This window comes from Megalops cyprinoides, chromosome 8 (genome assembly GCF_013368585.1).
Source record: "Megalops cyprinoides isolate fMegCyp1 chromosome 8, fMegCyp1.pri, whole genome shotgun sequence".
NCBI lineage: Eukaryota > Metazoa > Chordata > Actinopteri > Elopiformes > Megalopidae > Megalops > Megalops cyprinoides.
This window is the reverse complement of record NC_050590.1, coordinates 39,137,235-39,159,230: the sequence shown is the minus strand read 5'-3', so window position 1 is coordinate 39,159,230 and position 21,996 is coordinate 39,137,235. Positions and strand designations below refer to the sequence as shown.

Below are 21,996 nucleotides of genomic sequence, written 5' to 3'. Positions count from 1 at the left end.
GTACTGCTTCAGGTGGCACCATCAGCATTGGCATGTACCCTGCAGCAGTGGGGTAGCGTAACACCGGACTCCCTCAACCTCGACTCGTACCGTCTTGGCTTGATGTAGATCCACAGCCTCTTGGTCTCTCCGCAATCTGGTGACCAGCTTGTCGCTCCTGTAGGGTAGAGTGTCCAGCTGCCATGACGTCTCTACGTGACCAAAGAACTCAGCTGCAGGGGATACTGTGGACAGGAACATGCACTACTGTGGGTGACTCTGTTGCTGAAGCCACTTTACCGGCCCTTGCAATGTCCACCCGAGCCTTGTCTTCACTGCAGCTGGTCCACCAGGGGGGCTAGGCGTACTGGCTCGGTAGGTGTTACCAAGTGAGGGCAGTCTGAGCCTATCAATAAAAGTGGCTGAGCATTCTGGAATGGTTGAAGGGGCAGGTTCTTGAGGTGCCTGTAATTTTGTTGGAGCTCCACTGGGTAAGGATGTTCAGCTAAGCCCAACTGTGCTGCAGTGAAGGCTCTCTCGATCTGGAACACGCTATTGGGCTGGCTGGTGGGAGAGGTTGAGAAAGTCACGGATAAGCCATGTAGTGTCCTCAGGTCCTGTGTCACTGTCCTTACGGTGAGGTTCTCTGTGTACCGTGGAGCTTCAGTTTCTGTGCAGCACCTTGAAGGAGAATGGTTCTCTCCGACCCATCATCTAATATGGCATAGATCTTCAGGGTATTCTCACAATTCCGTGGAGCACCTTACTGACCTTGAGGAGCACTTGATTGCTCCCCGCCCGGTGGTTGAGGTACAGGACATCAGTGGAGGGAATCACCTTTCATGCAGTGCCTCAAGATGTTTCCCTTGGTCCTAGGACCTGGCCTGGTGACAGCAGCCACAGTGCCAGCAGCAGTTGTTTGCCTTCACCCATGCCATTCTCTGGTCCCTTGCCAACTGCTTGAAGCTGGAAAATTGATCCAGAAAATGCTGGGTGTTACTACAGTAAGGGCAGTATGTTTCTGTGCCTTCTCAGGAGTGGACGCTGCAGTGGGGCTTGGTTCATGGTGCACATCTTCAGCAGTGCCATGCAGTGCAGTTGTGGGCTTGCCTCTCATCTTACTCTCTCCATCATTCACTCTTTCACCTGCTGCCCTCTCTTTTGCCATCCTCTATCTTGTCCAGTCTATCTTCTCCTTCCTGTATCTGCAGCTCGTGTTCCAGCCAGTCTGCGAAGTCCATCAACATTGGGACTCCACCCTTTCTGGAGTAGAGGTTCCATCAAAAGGCAGCACGGAGATCTTGAGGGAGCTTCCTGTTCAGGCTTGCTGCATGAAATCCACACTGCAGCTCAATGTGGCCTTCTTTGCCCAGTTGTGCTAACATCCCACAAGTGCTCTGACCCTCAGTGCAAACTTCCTGAACCCCACCGTGTCACCAGTTCGGATGGTGGGTTCTTCCATCAGCTCTGCAGTCTGCCTCAGGGAGAGTTAGTGAGGCTGACCGTAGTGCTTGATAAGTGAGACCATGGTGTCAGGGTCTGGGAACATGGAATTACTGTAGGAGTCTGCTATTAGGAGCGCCTCTTCAAACTTCAGGTGATCTCACAACACCTGGTACTTGAACCTTTCTGTTCCTGCATAAGCAGGCAGGATGTTCACAAGGGCAATTCTCAGTCTGGCGAACTGCCACGAGTGATCACGGGTGAACTTGGGTATAGAAGGCTTTGGTCCCCTGTAGGTCTTCTCTTGGCTGCTGAGCACCTGAGTGGGAGAACTGGGCCTATGTGTAGGGATGAAGGGGTTAGCACCAGTGCGGAACCCATGTTGCAGGCTTTGACAAGGGGGGACTGGTGCTGTTATACTCCCACATGACTCATCATAGTATGGAGAGGATGGAGCTGGTGACAAGCGCGCCTCAAGTATCTGCAGGCGTGTGCAGAGCTCCTCCATAACATCCCTTGGTAAGCTCATCTTCATATGCTACTGGTGGGGGTGGCAGCGGCTAGTCATCAACTTGTGCCGCTCTGTCTGGCGCAACCAGCAGATGAGGTGGCTCTCTGGTGTGTTCAGGCAGCGAAGACCTCAAGTGTGACGGTGGAAGAGGCAACCAGTCATCTACCCGTGCAGCTGTCACATGGGTCATCTCTTGTGGACATGCAGATGGTGCAGGCAGCAGGCTGGGTGCAAGTAAAGTTGCACCCATCTTATCCATCTGGCGCTTCATGTCCATTATTGCCATGTGAATCTCTTATTATCCTCTTGTAGGTGCTGCAACACATCCATAATGGACATTGTGCATTGCGGTGGTGATGGTGTGCTCTCGTACACAGGGGCTGCTGCAGCAATGGATCTGGATAGAGTTTGACCGAACTCCATTGTGCCCTGAGGATGATGAAGAGGACAATACGTGAGGGATGTCATCCCTCTCTGCTCCAACCAGACCTATCCTCCATTGCATTGGTGTAACGTGCAGCTTGGCTTGCAGCTGGTGGTGGGATGTGTGCTTCATAATCTTCCAGCCATGCTGGTGGACGCACCTGTCTGCGCAGGCACACATCCTCTTGTCTCACTGGATCATTCATTGTTGAGACAGAAGCCATTTCCCACAGAAATCACCTGGATCCAGCTCGAAGGACTATTTGTTACAGAGAGCATCTAATGCTGGCTGCTCAAGATGTGATCACCATGAGGCATCGATCAGAATGCAGGCTCTTTTCTGTCCCCTTTATTAATCTTCACAAACTTGAAAGAATATGATACAGCGCATTAGCAATACTGTACAGATTCAAGTAGCTAACAATTAAACAGAGTTAACATGAATGACTGACTCACAACTGTATCCATATAAACTAGCTAGACTTTTAACATCGTCATGTTAAGCCAGGTAACATTATATTCAAGTATATTTTGCCAACCGGCTAATTATTGTTACAAGATGAAATGACGCTAGTCGGCTAATCATACATCAATGAATCTAAAAGTAAACTAGCATTAGCATCCTATATGAAAATATTAACTAACAAAACAGTTTGCTACGGTGAGAAGAAGCAAAATATAGTCTTTTACCATGTGAAGTTACTTACTTAAAATGGACTTACATTCTTAGTGTCAAAATAAACAAACTGGGCTTAAACATTTAGCAAGTACGAAACGTTACCCACCAGCTGCCTACTACCTACAACAACTCACCTGCTAGCAGTGCTGCATTAATATGGGTCCATCAGTAATGGCAACAAGACTCACGCATTTCATAACAGGAAGCTTTGTTCTTTAGGAAAGTCATCCTCATTGAAAGAATTTGTGAAAACCGTACCTAGTTATTTAGTAGTATTAGTTTTGTTTAAGCTGTCCTATGGGCAAAATGTACCAACATGATGATAGATGGCTAAATGTTTCACTTGATTATACATGCAACAGGACAAATGGAGAAACGTCTTATCCAGAGGGACTGTCATAGGTTACAGTTTTTTGCACGTTACCCACTAGTACAGCTGGATATTTATTGACACAATTGTGGGTGAAGTACTTTGCCCAAGGGTACGACCTACGACGGCAGTGTAGCATGGTGGTAAGGAGCAGAATTTGTTACTGATAGGTTGCTGGCTCAATTGCTCCTGGGGCACTGCTGTTGTGCCCTTGGGCCCTTTACCCTTAGGAGGAAAGAGGAAGTGAGGGATCTGATGTTAAGTTTCAGCAATAAAACACATATGAAGTTGCACTATACCAAGTTCCAGATCCCTCACTTCCTCTTTCCTCTTGCCTCAAGACTTCACTAAGTTTGTGGAAGTTGTGGAATTGCAGACATGGCTTTCGATATGGAAACAGGTGGACAGCTGGAAATGATGCCATTTCTGAATGACTGCAGTAACCACTGTTATAAATGTTGGCCCAGACTGCCTCTCTAATTTTGGTATTTTTAGCATTTGTGGTGAAGAAACCACATACCTTCTCCACTAGACTTGAAAGGTGCATTTATGGGATTATCTTGAGTTATGGTATGGCGTTCTTCATTATTCAAAACAGATTGATCTCACCTGTAATCTCAGATTGTATATGTCAGTGTTTCCCAAACCTCTCCTGGAGGACCCCTTGTCCTGCATGTTTTAAATCTCTCCCTGCTCCAACACAGCTGATTTAAATGATCAGTTTGTTATTAAGCAACAAGTTGATCATTTGCAGGACAAGGGGTCCTCCAGGAGAGGTTTGGGAAAAGCTGGTACATGTAATTTACACTCACAGCTTTATGAGACCATGGCTAGTGCCTGGTTTCACTGTTAACTCATACCTACACAAGAGCTGTTCACAAGAATAGCAGCACAGTATCAAATATCTCTGCATACTACATTAACTGGCAACATGTTACCTACATAAATTATCTGTGAAATGGATTACCTATTGACCTCAGATGCAGTGCCTGTAAAGATAAGGTGGAATATCCTTGGTGTCTATCAGTGTTTCCATGGTGACTAATAGCTGTGGTGTTGAATTATTGACTGATATGCCCACGTAGCTTGTGAATTATTAACACTTCAGACACAAATGCACTGTGTGTGCACACGTGTGTATCTGCTTACTCAGGTGGGTCTGTACACATGACTGCACTCTGGCTTATTGCAGCATGTGATACCCGAGGTGCTTTTCGGTAGGTTCATTGTTTACATGGCAGTTGGGTAGGAGGCTATGTTTGTTGCAGACTTGGTATTACTTGGTCCTTAATGGCTGTGTGTGTGTGTGTGTGTGTGTGTGTACCCAAAAGATAAAATATGTGCACCCTAGTGTAAGGTTGTGTGTGTGTGCATGTATGCATAAACACAGGCATTTCAGAGAGAAATGGACATGTCATCATGTGCCTGCAATGCTGGTGACTGCATCACTGATTCAGAACTTTCTCTGCATAAATTTCTTAAAAAGAGAAAAGTAATAACTCCTTTATATCTGTGTCTCTATGTCTGTTTTCCAGTCAGAAGCTCACTTTACTTAAAGAGATGCTGGCAGGCTGTGGGGCAGGGACGTGCCAGGTGAGATTCTCTGCTGCAGCCCTTGATCTCCTGTACAACTGGGCCCAGTGTCCCCATACACCCAGACCAGAGCATACCAGCATCCTCACACACCTAGGCCAGAGTAAACCAGTGTCCTCAAACACTTCTGGCCAAAGTATTCCAGCGTCCTCACACACCCAGGCCAGAGCGTACCTGCATCCTCACACACCCCAGGCCAGAGTAAACCAGTGTCCTCACACACCCAGGCCAGAGTATATCAGCGTCCTCTGGTGCCTTGGCTTCTTGAGTTGTATGTCAACAGTATGTTGGCTCAGTAGCATAAAGAACGCAATTCTCAAAATTTGTAAACTTCACTAATGGACATTAGACAAAGGATTAATGGACAAAGATCTGGTTGTATAGAAAAACTATCAAAAGGTGCATTGATTCTGTATATATTCTGAGTAAATAATTGAAAATGGGCTGATTGCCTTTTAGACTGTATATGACTCATTGTATTTATGTATTTAGCAGAGGTATGTAGGGATGGAACTGCCCCGTTCCCCAAAACCAAGTCAATATCTTTGCAGTAAAAGTTAGCATTAAAAAATTCCTCCAGTAATAATTTCTGGGTGTAGTTCACACTTTAAGGTGTTGGTTCTATTGCCAAATGTTTTCAATCAAAAATATTTTTGAGAATTTACTTGAATTGTTACAATTTCTGTAACAAACAAAATTTTTGTTTGTTTAGCTTAGTGGTTTTTTCCAAAGGACTGTCTAAAAGCAGCCTAAGGTAACAGTAGAAAGGAAGAAATGCTTAAGTAGTGTGTTTATATAGAGACAATATATAATATTGTCACTATATAAGCGTAAATATAAAGTCATTATGTTCAGAAAAAGGTTATGTAGTAGATCTTATAGCAAGCATAACTTGAAGTTTTTATGCCTGTTAGTTTGTTAATGCCATTTTTTTTAAAAGTAGTAAACTACTTTAATATAATGCATACATATTACATTATTACATTACATTAGTGGCATTTAGCAAACGCTCTTATCCAGAGCAACATAGTTACAGTTTTTTACAATGTTATCCATTTATACAGCTGGATATTTTACTGAGGCAATTGTGGTTTAAGTACCAATCAAATAAAATCAAATATGTATCAAATAAAATAAATATTGATCAATCTAGTTAATTTTTTTTAATCATGTTCTATACTCAAGCATACAGCACTTGATTACTAATGTCTTTCCTGCAGGTGAGACAGCATTACTCATCACTAGGTAAAACAAGTGAGAAATATTTTTCTTCATGCTTTTTTCCCTTTTTGGAGGTCCAGATTGAGTGTTAAAGTCAGCCTAAAAAAGGCTTTTTTCAGTGTGATGTTGAGGTGAATCAGCCATCAGACTAGCTGGCTGGGGGAGATAAGGAGGTGTCACTATAGTTCCTGCTGTGAGGTAGGTAACAGTAGTTAGTAGTTATGTGATCAGCCCAGTGAAAGACAGCTAAAAGCTAGTTTGCTATGGCCATTGCTTGCTGAAAATATCAGAACAACACTGCCTGCTGTCTAGCTGTCAGTTTATGCAAGAAACACACAGTGCCATGTCAGTCAATTTTAGTACAGGTAGAAGCCCTTACCAGTTTTCTTGGAACATGTTCACTCAAATTGGCTTGATGGCATAGGTCTTTTTTTAGTTTGAGCTGAACTAGCATCACTGAAGTTACCCTGCAGCACACATCTGAAGAAAGACCTAATTTTATTAGCATTTCTGGGCACTGTCTGTATGGGGACTGTAAAGGCAGGACTGTGGCCGTCTCCTACCGTAATCTGGCCTGTCATTAAGGTTGCATGCCTTTTTGCTGTCTTCCACCTGCACTGCCCAGGGCCAAGGCCTCCTGTTTCATATTCATTTCCTCAACTCCCATCACCTTCCAGCAGCTCCCTGCACTCACAGCACATCATTGCAATTCTGCCAGTCACTTCAACTAACAGTGCGCAGACCCTTCTGTTTGTACCTTTAGTGATACTCAGAGCTGTTGATGTAAATGTTTTCAGCCATGATTTGAGCTCAGTCCTTGATATGACCACTCAGAGAGCAGTCCAAGATCAGAACTGACCAGTGTTTGTGTAGGTCACAGACAGAGCTAACAGGTTATTTCTAAGATATAGAATCACAGTATTTTCAAGAGTTAACCAATGAAGTCAAAGGTTGATGCACAATGTAAAAGAAAAAGCTCTCTAGGACACAACCAATCACTGATTCAGAAAAGGAAATTTTTAAAACCTGTGTTTCAAAAAGCCCTGCAGTCACAGCACAGCCTAAACAGGCATCAATTAAAAATGAACTCAAGAGTATGCAAAATGACCGGTAGTTCAAAATCAGGGACCCCTCAGCTGGGGGTACAGATCAGGAAATTATGGTCAGACATGCCAATGGAAGCAAGATGCTGCGTCTACTAAGCATTAGGTCACACTCTTTTTTTAAAGGCAGGTGTAAATCTAACTGTTTTAAAGGCAGATGTAAAACTGGCTGTATGGTAGGTCCTCCATAAGTAGAGGGCAGTAGTCCTTATTTATAGCATGATTTGTCTCTGATTGGCACAGATGGTCACACATGGTGTAATGTCCATGGAGTCTTTGTTAAGTAAACTGCCAATAAATAAAATGGATATATTAAAAGAGAAGGAATAAAGACACGGCTCACTGGTATCTGGTAAACAGAATTAATATGATAGCTTCTTATAATACCTCAGTATTTTTACATTATTCCACCTGGGTCCTGCATTCCATTGCCCTCAACTTTTGCCCCTGAGTTCATTTCTGCATATGCTGTCTTGTTCCTTACTGGAAAACAACCATTTCTGAGGCCATAAATCATGGTCATAAACCATGATTATGCAATATCAGCTTTGTCAAAAAAAATCATGCTTTTTCCAGAGGCATTTTTACACAGATACAAAAAAATCATTCACAAGGTATTCTGCCACACCATATTTCTGGGTTCTGCCCCTGCATCTGAATATCCTGCAGAGAGTGGTAATAGGAAGATGGTGTGTTTGATGCTTTGGGCTTCAACAGCTTTCTTCACCCCAGCTGTGTTTCAGCAGTCCTGAGTTATTTTGACCAGCATACCTTTTTTCTGCTGACACTTCACTCTGTTTCCTCTGTTTGTCTTGCTGTTCCTTCACAACATGTTTGTCTTGATCCGGAAAGCCAGACACTTTTGGTTGTCTGCTTTTTGGTAAATATGGTGATTCTCTGTTTCACTGCCTCTGGTTACAGGTCATTGTCACCACTCCTATGGAGATGCTGAAAATCCAGCTACAGGACGCAGGGCGAGTAGGTGAGAGATGAGGGGCAGGGTGGTTTAGATTTGCATGTGAGGCAGAATCAGTTTAACATACCACAGTCACTACCAGTATCAGATGGAGAGATGCTGCCCCTGTGAGGTTTAAGTCATTATAACATAGAAGATTCCTCTGGCATGTTTTTATTCCCCTTTCTTTCTGTTTGTGTCCTTGGGGTTGTCTCTGACTCTGCCTCACTTATATGATCTTATACTGAAGATGTCATGCTGGTAATGTCACCCTCAGCGGCCCAACGAAAGCTGATGCCAGAGGCAATGAGCTCAGCACCAGGAGGCCCAGTGGAGGTGAAGTCTCCCACAGCCATGCAAATCACACGAGAATTACTGAGGAGTAAAGGCATTGCTGGGCTCTACAAGGGCCTGGGGGCCACACTGCTCAGGTACTAGACAAACTTGTGTGAAGACCTTTCCACTCTGCTACTACACACACCAGTCCAAAGACCTTATTAATCAGGTAGTGCACACACGTCACACAAAGATCTTATAGCTCAGGTGCTATATACTGCTGTAAAAGGTCACCTCTTGTCACATAGGTAGTGGTGGTTGAGGTGAGACACTCCTGTTTCGCTGTAAAGCGCTTTAAGATCCTTAAAAGAGGCTATATAAAGTGATCCATAATAATGGACAATAACAAATATGGCTCACTGAGGAAATACATATTCTTTCTATAGAATTATATATATGCATTGAATGTAAGAGGTGTCCATCATCTAAACAAAAAGAATAAAATTATGTTGTATTTTCCAAGGTGAAAAATCAGTCACTTGACAGTGTTATTCTAGTTGGAGACCTTAATAGGTTTGTGAATAGCAGTCTGGATAGATTGCTCACTTCTCAGATAAGCACTAGTTCAGGATAGTTTATTTCATGTTTCCAAATGTCTTTTTAATGCTGTTGATCCCTCCATAGGTCATCTAGTATTGTCAGACCAATTATCTGTCTTATAGACATTCTTGTAATGAGCTATCTTTATGATAACTTTATACAGACAGCATATTACTTCTGTTAAAATAGACTAGTAGAAATAATCCATTCCGTTCTGTTCTTTCTTGTGGATACAAAATGTATTTCTTTAAATATTTAAACATATTGAAGTCCACAATACCAGGTCAAGCCCAGCCACTTTAAATTGGAGCCTCTGAGAGTGTATTGTAGGGCTGTGCACCTCACCAACACTGGAAAATTTCTTTAGATGTGTCTCTTATGTTTCATGACATTCAAAATGAGGAGGAAAAATGGACATGGACAATGGACAATGGACCTTCTCTACACTCAAGTAATAATGTGGAACTTGCTTGCTTAGGCACTGAATCATGTGGCAACCAGTCTACCCCTCTTTTGAGTCTACTGTACCTCACTTGTAAGTCGCTTTGGATAAAAGCGTCTGCCAAATGAATAAATGTAAATGTAAATGTAACTGTGCATGAGGGTTGATCAGTGGAAAGGGTGTACTGCAGAATTCTTTGCAAGTGTGGAAGAAATTCAAGAGCCATTATGTATGAGTGAGGAAGGATTTGCGTAAACTCTGCCTGACTCATAATAAGAAGTCCTGAATTTAGTTCAGCATTGGAAAACAATCGTTTAATTGCATTCAGCTGTTTTAAGGAGAGAGCACTATGGTATCCCACAAGCAATGTCTCACTGTCATTTGTGCTTTAATTGACAAGATTGTCCTCCATTTTTTTTGTAGCAAGTAAGGCTATCTGGTACCTCAATTTAGTAATGAAAATGCATATGTGGTTTTGTATAGGGTATTATCAATGTTTTATTTTTATGTGGCAGAAATGACAAGAAAATCACTGGTATTCCCAGTATTACTGAATACCGGCACAGCTCAACCATTTCTTAGAATAATTTTATAATGCAATGTATTTCCTCAGCAATGTAGACTATACAGCAAGTACAATTGGCTTAGAAGCAGGATTTCAAAGATAAAACAGTGTTGAGGCAATTTATTATAATAGACTACATGTCACTCAGTGTAAATTACCACCATGATGACAATCCAGGAAGGTACAGACAAACATGTGCTCTCATCCAAAACATGTGATGCCAAATGCCACTTCCTTACACATTACAGTCTCCATGCCAAATCTGAGAAAGAAGCTTTATGCATAGCTGTATGCAGGCAGACTGCATGTGGCCTGACTGAACAGTGGGGGTTACTAACCCCGTGGCTGTCATCCATTCACAATCAGTTCATGATCATGGTAGATGCATCTTTACTTTTATAGTATCTCTGTACTGTAGTATGATAGTATCTCTGATCTGCCCCAGAGTCAGAGTATCGCTTGGATAGTAATAGTTTCTGCACCTCACAAGAAAATTCATTCTATCTTTCTGTGGGCAACCATTGGGCTTTACCCACTATAGATACTGCAGAAGTTACTGCAGCATCATCCTGTGTTCTCTTAGAAATGGAGAATGAAGTTTAAATCTTGATAGGAGTTTTCTTTCACTGCAGGCCCTGTATCTTCCGAGAGAATCCCTCAGCTTTTCCACCCAAGGCCAAACACAAAATGTCCAGCAGGAGCAACTGCTGACTAGACTCTGTCCCTAAACTCATTCCTAGCCTTTTTAGATATGTGCTTGTGCTTTGGTATATATAGCCATATGCCTGCATCTGCTATTTCCCCTGTATGAAACTACAGTTTCAGATGTTATAGAGTTAATTATTATTCATATTTGTTTTCATGGTCATTAAACTTCTAAGTTTTTTTTTTAACTTTCTCTTAATGTTACTACTTGCAAAGCATTACCATGACACAGGTCATGTGAGAGAGCTGTTATCCTTATGAACTTATGCCCTTTGATTACCCCAAGTAACAACAAACAGGATACATTTTGTCCTCTCTGCTGGAGGTCTCTCAACATTTCATACTATGATCTTAGAGGTGCATGTCATTTTTGCATTAGGTCCTGATAAAAATGCACAACTTCTGTATTTTTAAGCCTTTTGAACAGTTATTGTCCATAGAAATGAAATTACCAAAATGGGTGTTTCATTTTTCAGGTGGCAACCATAGAGTGAGGTGTAACTGTCTCACATAAATAATCTCCCTCCCTGTCTCTTTGTCTCTCTCACTCTTGCTTTTTCTATCCCTCTCTTCCTGTATCTGTCTCAGGGATGTGCCGTTCTCCATCATCTATTTTCCTCTCTTTGCCAACTTGAACAACCTGGGCCGGCATGGAGCAGAAGGCCCTGCCCCCTTCTACGTGTCATTTGCCTCAGGCTGCATTGCAGGGAGTACGGCTGCAGTTGCAGTCAACCCAGTGGACGGTGAGGGGGGTGGGGGGGTGGGTAGTGGGCCAAACGCATTCACTGCACGTCCTTAATTTGAGTGCCTTTATGTCTGTGTCTTGTGGGTTTCTGTCGGGTTATTAATCTTGCCTGTTATGTGAATGGTTAATGACTACTCGTGTGTGTATGTGTGTGTGTGTGTTTGTATAATCCTTGCATATTTCTATGTTTGTTGTTGTCTAAATGGCTTTGAGTTGTTTATCTGTGTGGCTGTCTGTGTTCATGCACATTATAAGCATATTGTTCATGTGAGTCTTATCTGTTTCAGTAATAAAGACCAGGCTACAGTCTCTGACACGAGGCAGTCAAGAGGACACTTATACAGGTGTGACCGACTGCATCAGGTAACTTACTGCCTCTTTCCTACTCCACAAAAAATGTATGGTACATCTTACACATGTAGGAGAGGGGGCATTCTGTCCCCACTGAAAAGTGTGAATAATACCCAAGTGCAGCATCTCAGTCTGTCTTTTTGCCCCACAGAAAGATCCTTCAGCGTGAGGGTCCCTCTGCCTTCCTCAAGGGGGCGTACTGCCGCGCCCTGGTCATAGCGCCGCTCTTTGGTATTGCGCAGGTGGTTTATTTCCTGGGTGTGGGGGAGTTTATCCTCAGCTTCCTGCCTAAGCGGGACAACTAACACATCCCCTCTCCATCATGCTCTACACCAACTGAATTTGGTTCATAGAAGGCTTGCATGGTATTAGGGGTTGGGTACAGAAAGATATGGACCAGCTCATATTTGTGTAGTGGTGTTTTTTCTTTAATGTTGTACTTTTTGCAGTCTGTGCAGTGAGTTGATGTTATGCAAAGCTGCTTAGGCCGAAAGACTTGGTTCCTCTCTTACTCCCTATCTCCATAATCTAGTTGACCTAAATTTTCTGTATGAAATTAGTAGCATACAGAGATGCACATCTCCAGTCTTGGGTGACCACACATATTCCATCAATAATTCCCACTTAACTGGTCTCTTCATAACAGCTTCTGAAGAGCAAAAGGTTCATTTCAGTCAATCAGACATTTGCTGAGAACGATATAAAAAGGACTCCAAGGTTAGTGGGGAGTGCTCCAGCATTGTTAATATAAAACAAGCTCTTAATTCATTAACCCAAGGGTGGAGCTCTGATTTGCACAGAATATACATTGATTATGAAATGGGCTGTAATGCATCCCACCATGCACTGCAGCCATAGGCCAAGGCTGACACCTTTCATCAGGCTGTCCCAGCCCCTAATTTAAATACAGTGGATTGGATACCCCCTCAGAACAGGAAATAAATGTAAGCCATTCTAACTGTAAGCCTCTAAGACTAAACCTTAATGAGCCTATGAGAAAGTTCTTATAAACCTTTATGAGCCTATGGGAACATTGTTATTAATCATCAGTAGCCTATAGGAGAGTTCATACAAATCTTCATTAACTTATGGGAATGTTCTTATCAATCCTCATTACCCCATGGGAAAGTCCTTAATAAACCTTCATTAACGTATGGGAATATTCTTATCAATCCTCAGTTGCCTATAGGTGACTTCTTATAGACCTACATTAGCTTATGGGAGAAATTCTTCTAAATGCTTATCAGCCCATGAGAAAGTTCCCACAAACCCTTATTAGAGTATGGGAAAGTTCTTATCAGTTCTTATTAGACTATGGGTAAATTCTTATTATTTATTTACTTATTTACTTATTAACTTTCATTCGCCTATGAGAATGTTCCTATCAATCCTTGTTAGCCTAGAGGGAAGTTCTTATAAATCTTCATTAGCCCCTGGGAACATTTTTGAAATTCTCAGTAGCCCATGGGAATGTTCTCATAAATCTTTATTACAGTGGGGAAAGGAAAGGGCTCATCCAATCACATGTATGTATATTGGGGGAAAGGACAGGGCTCATCCAATCCCACATATGTATATTGGGGGAAAGGACAGGGCTTATCCAAACCCATGTATGTGTATTGGGGGGAAAGGACGGGGTTTATCCAATTCCATTCATGTGTATTGAGGAAAGGACAGGATGTATCCGATACCCTCTATGTACAATCAAGAGCCATACCTGCAAACACTGGGACACAGTGCTCAGGTTAGACTCTGAATACTTTCTGCCCCAATAAACAATCAAAGATCAGCTTACGCCCTCATCACCTCACTCTGCCAGCTAATGAAATAGTTGAACCTGATCAAAGATCAGTGCTTGTGGGCAGAAACCAAACAACCTTTGCTTAGGTTAGATAATTTTTTGAATTTTTTGACTCTGCAATCAGCCAGACCATTGCCTCTTTTGGGTTTTCCGTGATGTTCCAAGCAATACGTTTTATGGAAGAATAAGATGCATTCCAAATGCAGGTGTTGAAATATGCATTTGAATTTGGACTTAACCATACTGAGATCAAAGCATGCAAAAACCAAATTTGAAAACAAATGGCATAGTCATTATGACTGAAATATAATTGTACCAAATGCAAAATTAATTGTATTGAAAGCATTTCATAAATGTATATAAGGTCTCCAATGAATGTCTTTATAGGAAACGTCCTAGGGTACAAGTGTTGGAAACTTTGGTGTCTACAAGTATATATCATATCCTCGTAGCTTAAACTCCTGCAATTTTAAAAGGAATGCAATTTTACAGTTGCTTTGTGATTTCAAATGTAATTTTGCCATTTACTATATGATATTGGAGCAAAACTTATCCATTTATCAATCTATATCCCTTTCTATATTTCTCTCTATACATTTGTATCTATCAGTTGAGTGCATTTGTCTGTGTCCACCTAACTATATTGTATATACACAAAATTATGAATTTTATGTTGTATTATATATTTCATTTTTTACATGATGGCTTATTTGCACACCTACCTCTCCCAGCTCCTGTCTCACTCCTCGTGGTAGTGGTGTTGTGGTTCTGTTAATACTGCAGCTGGAAGTGAAGCAGTACTTTACCAGTACTAAGGACATAAAGTTTGAGCTCAAGGTATGTAAAAGGGTGTGATCAGACTTGGTATGCAATTGGGAGTGATGCTGATTTTGCTTTAAACTGACTATCTAACACCTCTCCTTTAGGGGGCACTTTGTGGGGATGTTGTGTTTATGTGGAATGTTGCCATGGTAACATTCTGTCTGTCAGTGACCAAACAGTGTACAGTCTTACCTCTGGAGTTGTACCCCATTCGCCATGTGATTGGTTCTTGCTGCTGGGTAATTCCATTAAAGCAATAGCCAATCTGCTGTGTGGCTGTTGTCAACCACTGCCCTTCCTGAACCAGGAGGAACAGACCATAAAAGCAAGTGTGTGTGTTACAGAGGAAGGAAGCAGGTTTGACCTCCAAAGTGTTCAGGTTTACAGAGGTTTCCTACAGTATGTGGCTGAAAATTTAATTCTGCTTTCGATGTGGCTGGGTGTAAGTAGAGCTGCCTAAATTGGATAGACCAAGAAACATGTGAGGGAGTGTTATCACCTTGCATCCACAATCAAGCAGTGCCTGGTTAGTGGAAGAATGAAGATGGCCAACCCTTTGACCTTTATTACCCTAGCTTATTTTGTTTTTATTTCGCAGAACATTCCAACTGCAAACTCATCTCATATTATTGTCATTATCTTTGTGCGTATTCTTGTTGTTCGAGTTCTTGAGATTGTGGCTCTTAACCTTAAATGTGTCTATTTGTTTTATTAGCTGTGAATTTCAACAGAATATTTGAAACTGGTTGTGTAAGTGGGTTGTGTGTCAGAGTGCGTGTGGTGCGGTATACACTTGTGTTAAGTGCTGAAGTAGAGCAGGGCTGAGAGAGTTTATTCCTCCCTAAGTCGTCAGCTCTTTCCCCCTTCTACCCCACTCCTCCATCACTCTGTTATTCTCTCTGTCTTGCTACCTCTCTTTCTCTCTATCAATACTGAGGCAGATTCTGAGGTTTTGTAAACACCAAAACAAAAATGAAACAATGAAAAAAGCACAAAGAAAGATGTGACACAAGAATACAAACACACAATTGGTGACCCAGTTAGAAATGTAGGACTATGATCATCATACAGAGAACTATTACCGCAGTGCAGTCAATTTGAAGCTGAACTTAGTTTATTAGACATTGCCCAACAATTTTAACATAAAATATTTTTGGAACGTCTCAGTAGCAACGCTGAGGTTTGTATATTAGCAGGGTTGCTTACGTGTCTGCAAGGCTATTAGGGGCATACCCAAGCAGACACACACAACATCACAAGTAAATCTGCAAAGCACATTTACATGCGCACACCAAGCATATTCGTGCAACTATGTTGCTGTTCCAAACATAGGAAATTGTTCCCATGGCGCCTTTGTTCTCTTCCTCCAAGAGGAGCTGTGCATAGAAGCACTTTATAAACACAGCTTTCCCTCCCTCTAGTGTGTGTGTGTGTTTGATGGAGGTGGTCATGAGTAAATGTGTGTGTGTGAAACAACAATACTGTGATTGTCATGTCATTGTTTACCATGTGAGTAAAACAAATACACTAAAAAGTGGCATTCCTTTGGCACAGATTTCTGTCCAATAAAATAAAATGATTGTGCTATTTCTTCTTGTTCTGCATTTATTCTCTGCTTTGCTTGGACAGGATGTATTTCTTCTGGTTACTGAAGAGGAGTTTTCCCAGGGCTAGTCCCATGTGTGGAGGCACATGCTCAGAGAGTAGTATTGTCTGTTGTGTATTTGGAAGGGGGTGGGTGTTTCTTTGTAAGAAGTGCAATATGAATTAACAGTTAAAGGAGGACAACATAACAGAAAAATCAGGAAAAATAAGTCCTGATGAAAGATAGAAACAAAAAGCATGAAGTAAAAGTCTAGAGAAAGTAACACTGCAGCCTCTTGATCTGAAAATGCTGTGCAATAAATCACCCAGCTCTGATTGTACCATATATCTAATGCTGTATGGATGAGAAGGCCATCAGACCTGGGCTGAAGTTGACAACTGGCCAAATATATACTGAAATAACAGGGACAAAACAAGCCTCTGCATTGTAGACATTTTTCTCTTAATAGCATGCTAAATTTTATAACTTATGCAATATATGGGTACATCAAAATTCAGTATGTCCTGGATTTGAGCAGCACATTGGTTTATGATTGAAAATGCAATGTCTTATCAGGTGTACCACAAACAAATTAGAACTGTCTAGGCATTCAGAGATAAACTGTGTTAAGGAATTGCTGTCCAAGAATTCAGACAGCTGACAACCAAACAGACCATTTACAAATAAGACAAGTGAAAAATGCAATTATTTACTATTACTTTACACATTAGCCTTAACTGTAATTCCATGCAACTTTGCAAATTCTGACATGTCGTTTTCCCATTGAGTGTGCAGTATTCGTACCAAGTTTTGTGTGAATCGGCCCTGTAGTTCATGAGTTTAAGATATTTAAAGTATTACACAATAAAGGTTGCAGGAACTAACTTGATTCAAGTCACACGGATAAATTGCAAAACAATAAACATGATCAAACATTACAACTGAACAAACCATATAGCCTGTAAAATGGAGTGTACATAGTATATACTGATTTACCAGCTCATTAATAAGGTATGACTAGCTCTATTTATACACCAAATTTGAGTCAACAGTGAATGAGATTTACTCATTTGTATATGTACATATAAACTAATACAAACTTATTGGCTTGTGGCAGCCATGATACTGCACTGAATTATCTGGAATCTACCAATCTGATGTCTATAAATTGTAGCATAACTAGGGGATGAGTCAGAGGGGCTGGTGCTGAATGGGAGATATATCAGGGGTTCCACCCCTTGACACTCTGGGGACTGGAGCCTGGAAGCCACGGCCTGTCATAATGAGAGTTATCTGGCAGCGATCTCCATCTCCCTAACAGACTGCTGCCAGGGCCTCCCTCAGTTAGCAGTTAGAAGTGGTTTGTGGCGTTTTAGAAAAAAAAACACAAACACACACATCACCACAGCCTACAACTACTTGTGAAGCCACTTGTTTTATTTACCTATTACCGTTCAACATTACACTGTAACATACTGGTGTTCTTCAAAAAAAAAGCAAATTGGATGCTTAATAGATGTGCCTCCATGTCTCTGATAAACTAGTCCCTGGTCACTGTGTACACTGGTCATTTCCGATTTCCAGCTGCATACCAAATTAGACCTTTGTTTGCTATCTGCCCCTGCTCGGGAGCATACTACCTGCCATAGAAATAACTATTTACTTTCTATTACAATATTTACAATGATTCATCTTCCAGTAGGGTCTGCCAAAGTTGATGATATTGTTAAGTCCAATTTATTATTACCACAACTCCTTTAGAATTCCTTAGCCCATGAGTAAACATAATCAAAACTTAACATTCCTTTTGCCAATAAGATTCATGCAACAACACTGAACGGGAGTATTTGTCTTTAGGTCATGTAATGACTTACTTATTCTCTTTGCCTTCTAGACCATTACAGTTACATATTGCTATGGTTATTTCACCTTTCACGACGGTTGTTAAAGAAGTTCGGTCTAATACGGAACTACTGAAGTGTTTTAACCCCAGGAATGACCTGGCTGATGCGCTAGACTTGACGTTGCTAAATTCGCTAGGCCTACCAGTTTGTTCAACAAAGAGTCTGCAGACAGTTCTTTAGTAGCAACGTAATCCTCATTTATTCCACAGCAGTCGCAGATAATGCTCAATGTCCATTCCTGAAACACCAAACCAAACAGACTCACAGTACAGCTAACAGCAGGTGTGAGCTTAGCATGATCCCTGCGTGAACCTAGCAGTCAAAAACCCTTTGCCCTCCCGGGCTCAAACACCTAACCACAACATTGGACTTGGCTACCTATATACCTCACCACCCCAATTAATAACAGTGACACCCAGTGTACAGAAAGAAAATTACAACTGAATTATCAGCAACATTTGGCTCCTACAACGGTAGTCACGCTAATGTTTGATTTTGAACCATCTCTTAGTGCAAACTGGTGAAAATCAACATCAGAAATCTCAGCCATTTCATCATTGTTTCTTCTGAGATTTTGTGCACCAACTCTGACCATAACAAGCAACAACTTGTGACTGCAGTTGCAACAATCCGTGGAGTAGTTTTTGTTCATGAGGCAACACAAACATGTGTACCTTCCCCCACCATCTCACTGGGCCATAGCACCCCATGCTATGTCTACAGGTTCTCACTGCACCAGTACCAGACTCACTAGGCCATGATTTCCCTACCCACACCATTTTAATCTGGGTCTGGGTAATTAGCCCACTGAGTTATTCTTAATACTTTAGCAGCATGGTCAAGTGATAACTTTTTGTTCTAAGACTGCTGAATTCCACATCAAACTCATCTTGACTCTCTTGTGCATCATTCATCATCCCAAGAATGGTTCATTCATGTATGGCAACTGCTGCTTTTTATTATCATTTTATTATTATTTAGAAAAGGCAGGTGGCAAATTTGCCAGTGGGTAAGCCTCAGATACCCCCCAACCTTCTTGTATGCTTCAAAACGGGAAAGTCCTTTTTCATTTAATTCTGTCTTTGTTTTCTGGGATAATCTAGTTAAAAATCTTCCTGACTTAAACATTTCTACACCTTTCAAAATAAGTCCACTGACAACAAGGAGTATTTCAGGTTTGGTGTATATGGGTTTCTATGTACGGTGAGTTGTATTGTTTTTTTTTGTTTTTTTGGGGGGGAGGGGGTCAGTGGTGTGGTTTAGGAATCTCAATGCATTTACTTCTGTGTCATTTATTTCCCAGACCCAGGTTAAGCCTACTGCTGGTTTACACATAATTTTTATAAAGATTTTATGTCTTAATATGGGTATATTTTGCAAAGTGACTCAAGTAGTAACAATACAACATCATTCATTCATCTTGCTTGTGTTTTGCAGCTCTTTATGCTTCTCCCCATGACAGATTTATTTCTTTCAGTTCCTGCTCAATGACCCTCCACTAAGTGGTCTTGGGGCATCCTCTTCGTCTTTTACCAGGGGGAGTCCATTTTAAAGCAACCTTGCTTAGTAAAACCGGGTGCATTTCTTTGCTATCTCTCTTGGTGCCTGCGTCCGAAGAACATGAATGCTTCTCCTGCTCTCTTGCTTCACACATCCGCAGAAGATGGATGTATCACTCACTCTCTCCCGAAGGCCGCACCACGCGGATGGGACACGGAAAGCAGATTCTCCAAGCTAGCGACGAATTGCTAGTGGAGATCAATAATGCAAGAGCCGAGTTTCAGCACCAGTGATCAGAGCAGTGCAAACTTGTTACTAGTGTTAGGATATTTTGCCCTTCTCCGTGAAGCTCAATGCAGGACGATGAAGAACACGCTGATGACTTCTCTTAAGAGAATTGATGTTAAATTCAGTGCGCAAGGGACAGACAAACTCAGGACATTCGGGCTGTCTGTACCAAGAGAATCTCTGAAGAATCAGGTTGTGTGGTGTGTTGATATGACATTGTGTGTTGGATATCACATCATGTGTGTGTGACATCCTTGCTGCAGACACTACAGAGGTGTTATCCAGACAAATCACAGACATAGTAATGGGTGAAAAGGAGACACAATACACTACATGTAAGATATACACATGGTGCTACATAAAACTGGGAACCTTTCAGTCCCCCATTTTGTATTTGGAAATATGGTGTCAAACGCCATATTCCTCATGACCTTCAATTCAATGTAATTCAGGCCTGTACCTCCAGTGAGCAAGCAAGTGGCAAGGAAAAACTTCCCCAGAGTAAAGGGGAGAAACCTTGAGAGGAACCAAGGCTCAGCGGGGGGAACCCATCCTGCTCGGGTCGGCCTGTGTACTTTCATTAAAGGTATGGTCCCAGGTCCAGCTGCATCCACTCGCATTGGTGCACATTTTAGAACTGCGGATCCGTGTATCTTCGGCTTTAAGGTGTGTTAGCCTGAGGAGGCTTCCGAGTATTTTGTGGAGAAGAAGGACTGAGCTGAACTTCATTCTGGGTTTGACTTGTGTATTCCCTAAGATGAGTCAGATGGATCCACGTTGGTATTCCGGTCAAGCGGGCTGCTGATGGGGTGGTGAGTAACACGGTGTGTGGTCCAGTCCAGTGAGGGTCGAAAGTCTTTTTCTGGAAGGACTTCACCAAGACCTCACCAAGAGGTCTCCGGGTTGAACTGCGGGGCTCTCCTCCTGGTCTGTCCCTGGATCAGATTCTGTCCTCGGGTCCTGCGGAACACACTGCGACAAAAGCTTGCAATATTCCAGCAATCTATCCCCCATCATATGCAATTCTCCTCCTGCAATACACAAATCCCCGGGGGTCCTCATGGGTTGACCTGTTAGCATTTCAAAGGGGGAGAGTGATTCAGGATTAGTGGGCCCTGCTCTTGGGGAAAGAAGTACAGCGGGTAAGTGTGAAACCCAGTCTCCTCCTGTGGCTGCAAACAACTGTTTTGTTAGTTTATTCTTTAAACTGCGGTTCGCACGTTCCACCAGACCTGAGCTCTGGGGATGAAAAGGGCAGTGAAACTTTTGCTTGATTCCTAGCGCTCGGCATACTGTTTTAATGATTTTCCCCGTGAAGTGAGTACCTTGATCACTGTCAATAGCGCATGGCAAACCCCATCTTGGAATTATTTCAGTTAGTAGCACTTTTGCCACATCAGTGCCGTATTATGCGCTATTGGGAATGCTTCCACCCACTTCGTAAAATGATCAATGAGTACCAGCACATATTTCTTTCCCCTACATCCTGGTAGAGGACCAATAAAATCGATTTGCAATTGGGCAAATGGTTGTGTTGGTCTGGGCTGCTGTCTCATTTTCGCCTTGATGGTTGGTCCAGGGTTGCACCGGGCCATTGTAAGGGATTGTAAAACGTTGTAAAACGTTTCATACACACCACAGGAAAAGTTTACTGAAAATTCAGAGCTCGGAGGCTCTCAACCCCTCAGTCCTGCTTATATAATTTTCAAGAAAAAAATTACAAAATATTTTTTATAAAATGTTATTACATTAATACCATGTCATTAACATTTACATTTTATAGACCTGTCTCATTTACAGACTTGTGTCGTGTGTGTACCATCTCAAATCTATCAGTCTGCATCTCTGTCCCTTTGATACACCCTCTGTCTGTTCTCTCTGTGCTGCCACCATGAATCTCCTCTTTTCTTGCAGTAAATCATAGAATCAGATCGAATCGAAATAAGACAAACCCACTCACACATTCCTCAAAACATACTGCTATCAGTCACTATATACTGAAATGTGTGTGTGTATGCGCATGTACACGTGTGTTGAGAGAGAATTATGGGAAGGATAAAGTAAGGAGAACGAATAAAAAATGTATTATAATTATCGTATTCTTATAGTACAGAATTATCAACCTAATTACATGG

At 41.9% G+C, this 21,996-nt stretch overlaps 1 protein-coding gene across 3 annotated transcripts in view; it reads left to right on the top strand.

The window, feature by feature from the left end:
- LOC118781729 (mitochondrial glutamate carrier 1-like) overlaps nucleotides 1–16,143 on the top strand; it is a 92,124-nt gene extending 75,981 nt beyond the window's left edge. For all 3 annotated transcript variants that reach the window (XM_036534747.1, XM_036534746.1, XM_036534748.1), the window contains 6 exons: nucleotides 4,941–4,998; nucleotides 8,244–8,304; nucleotides 8,555–8,708; nucleotides 11,454–11,608; nucleotides 11,898–11,973; nucleotides 12,113–16,143. In XM_036534747.1, coding sequence (XP_036390640.1) covers nucleotides 4,941–4,998; nucleotides 8,244–8,304; nucleotides 8,555–8,708; nucleotides 11,454–11,608; nucleotides 11,898–11,973; nucleotides 12,113–12,266 — 658 coding nt within the window. In that variant the 3' untranslated portion in view covers nucleotides 12,267–16,143. The remainder of the gene's footprint in view (nucleotides 1–4,940; nucleotides 4,999–8,243; nucleotides 8,305–8,554; nucleotides 8,709–11,453; nucleotides 11,609–11,897; nucleotides 11,974–12,112) is intronic.
- The last annotated feature ends 5,853 nt before the right edge of the window (nucleotides 16,144–21,996 follow it).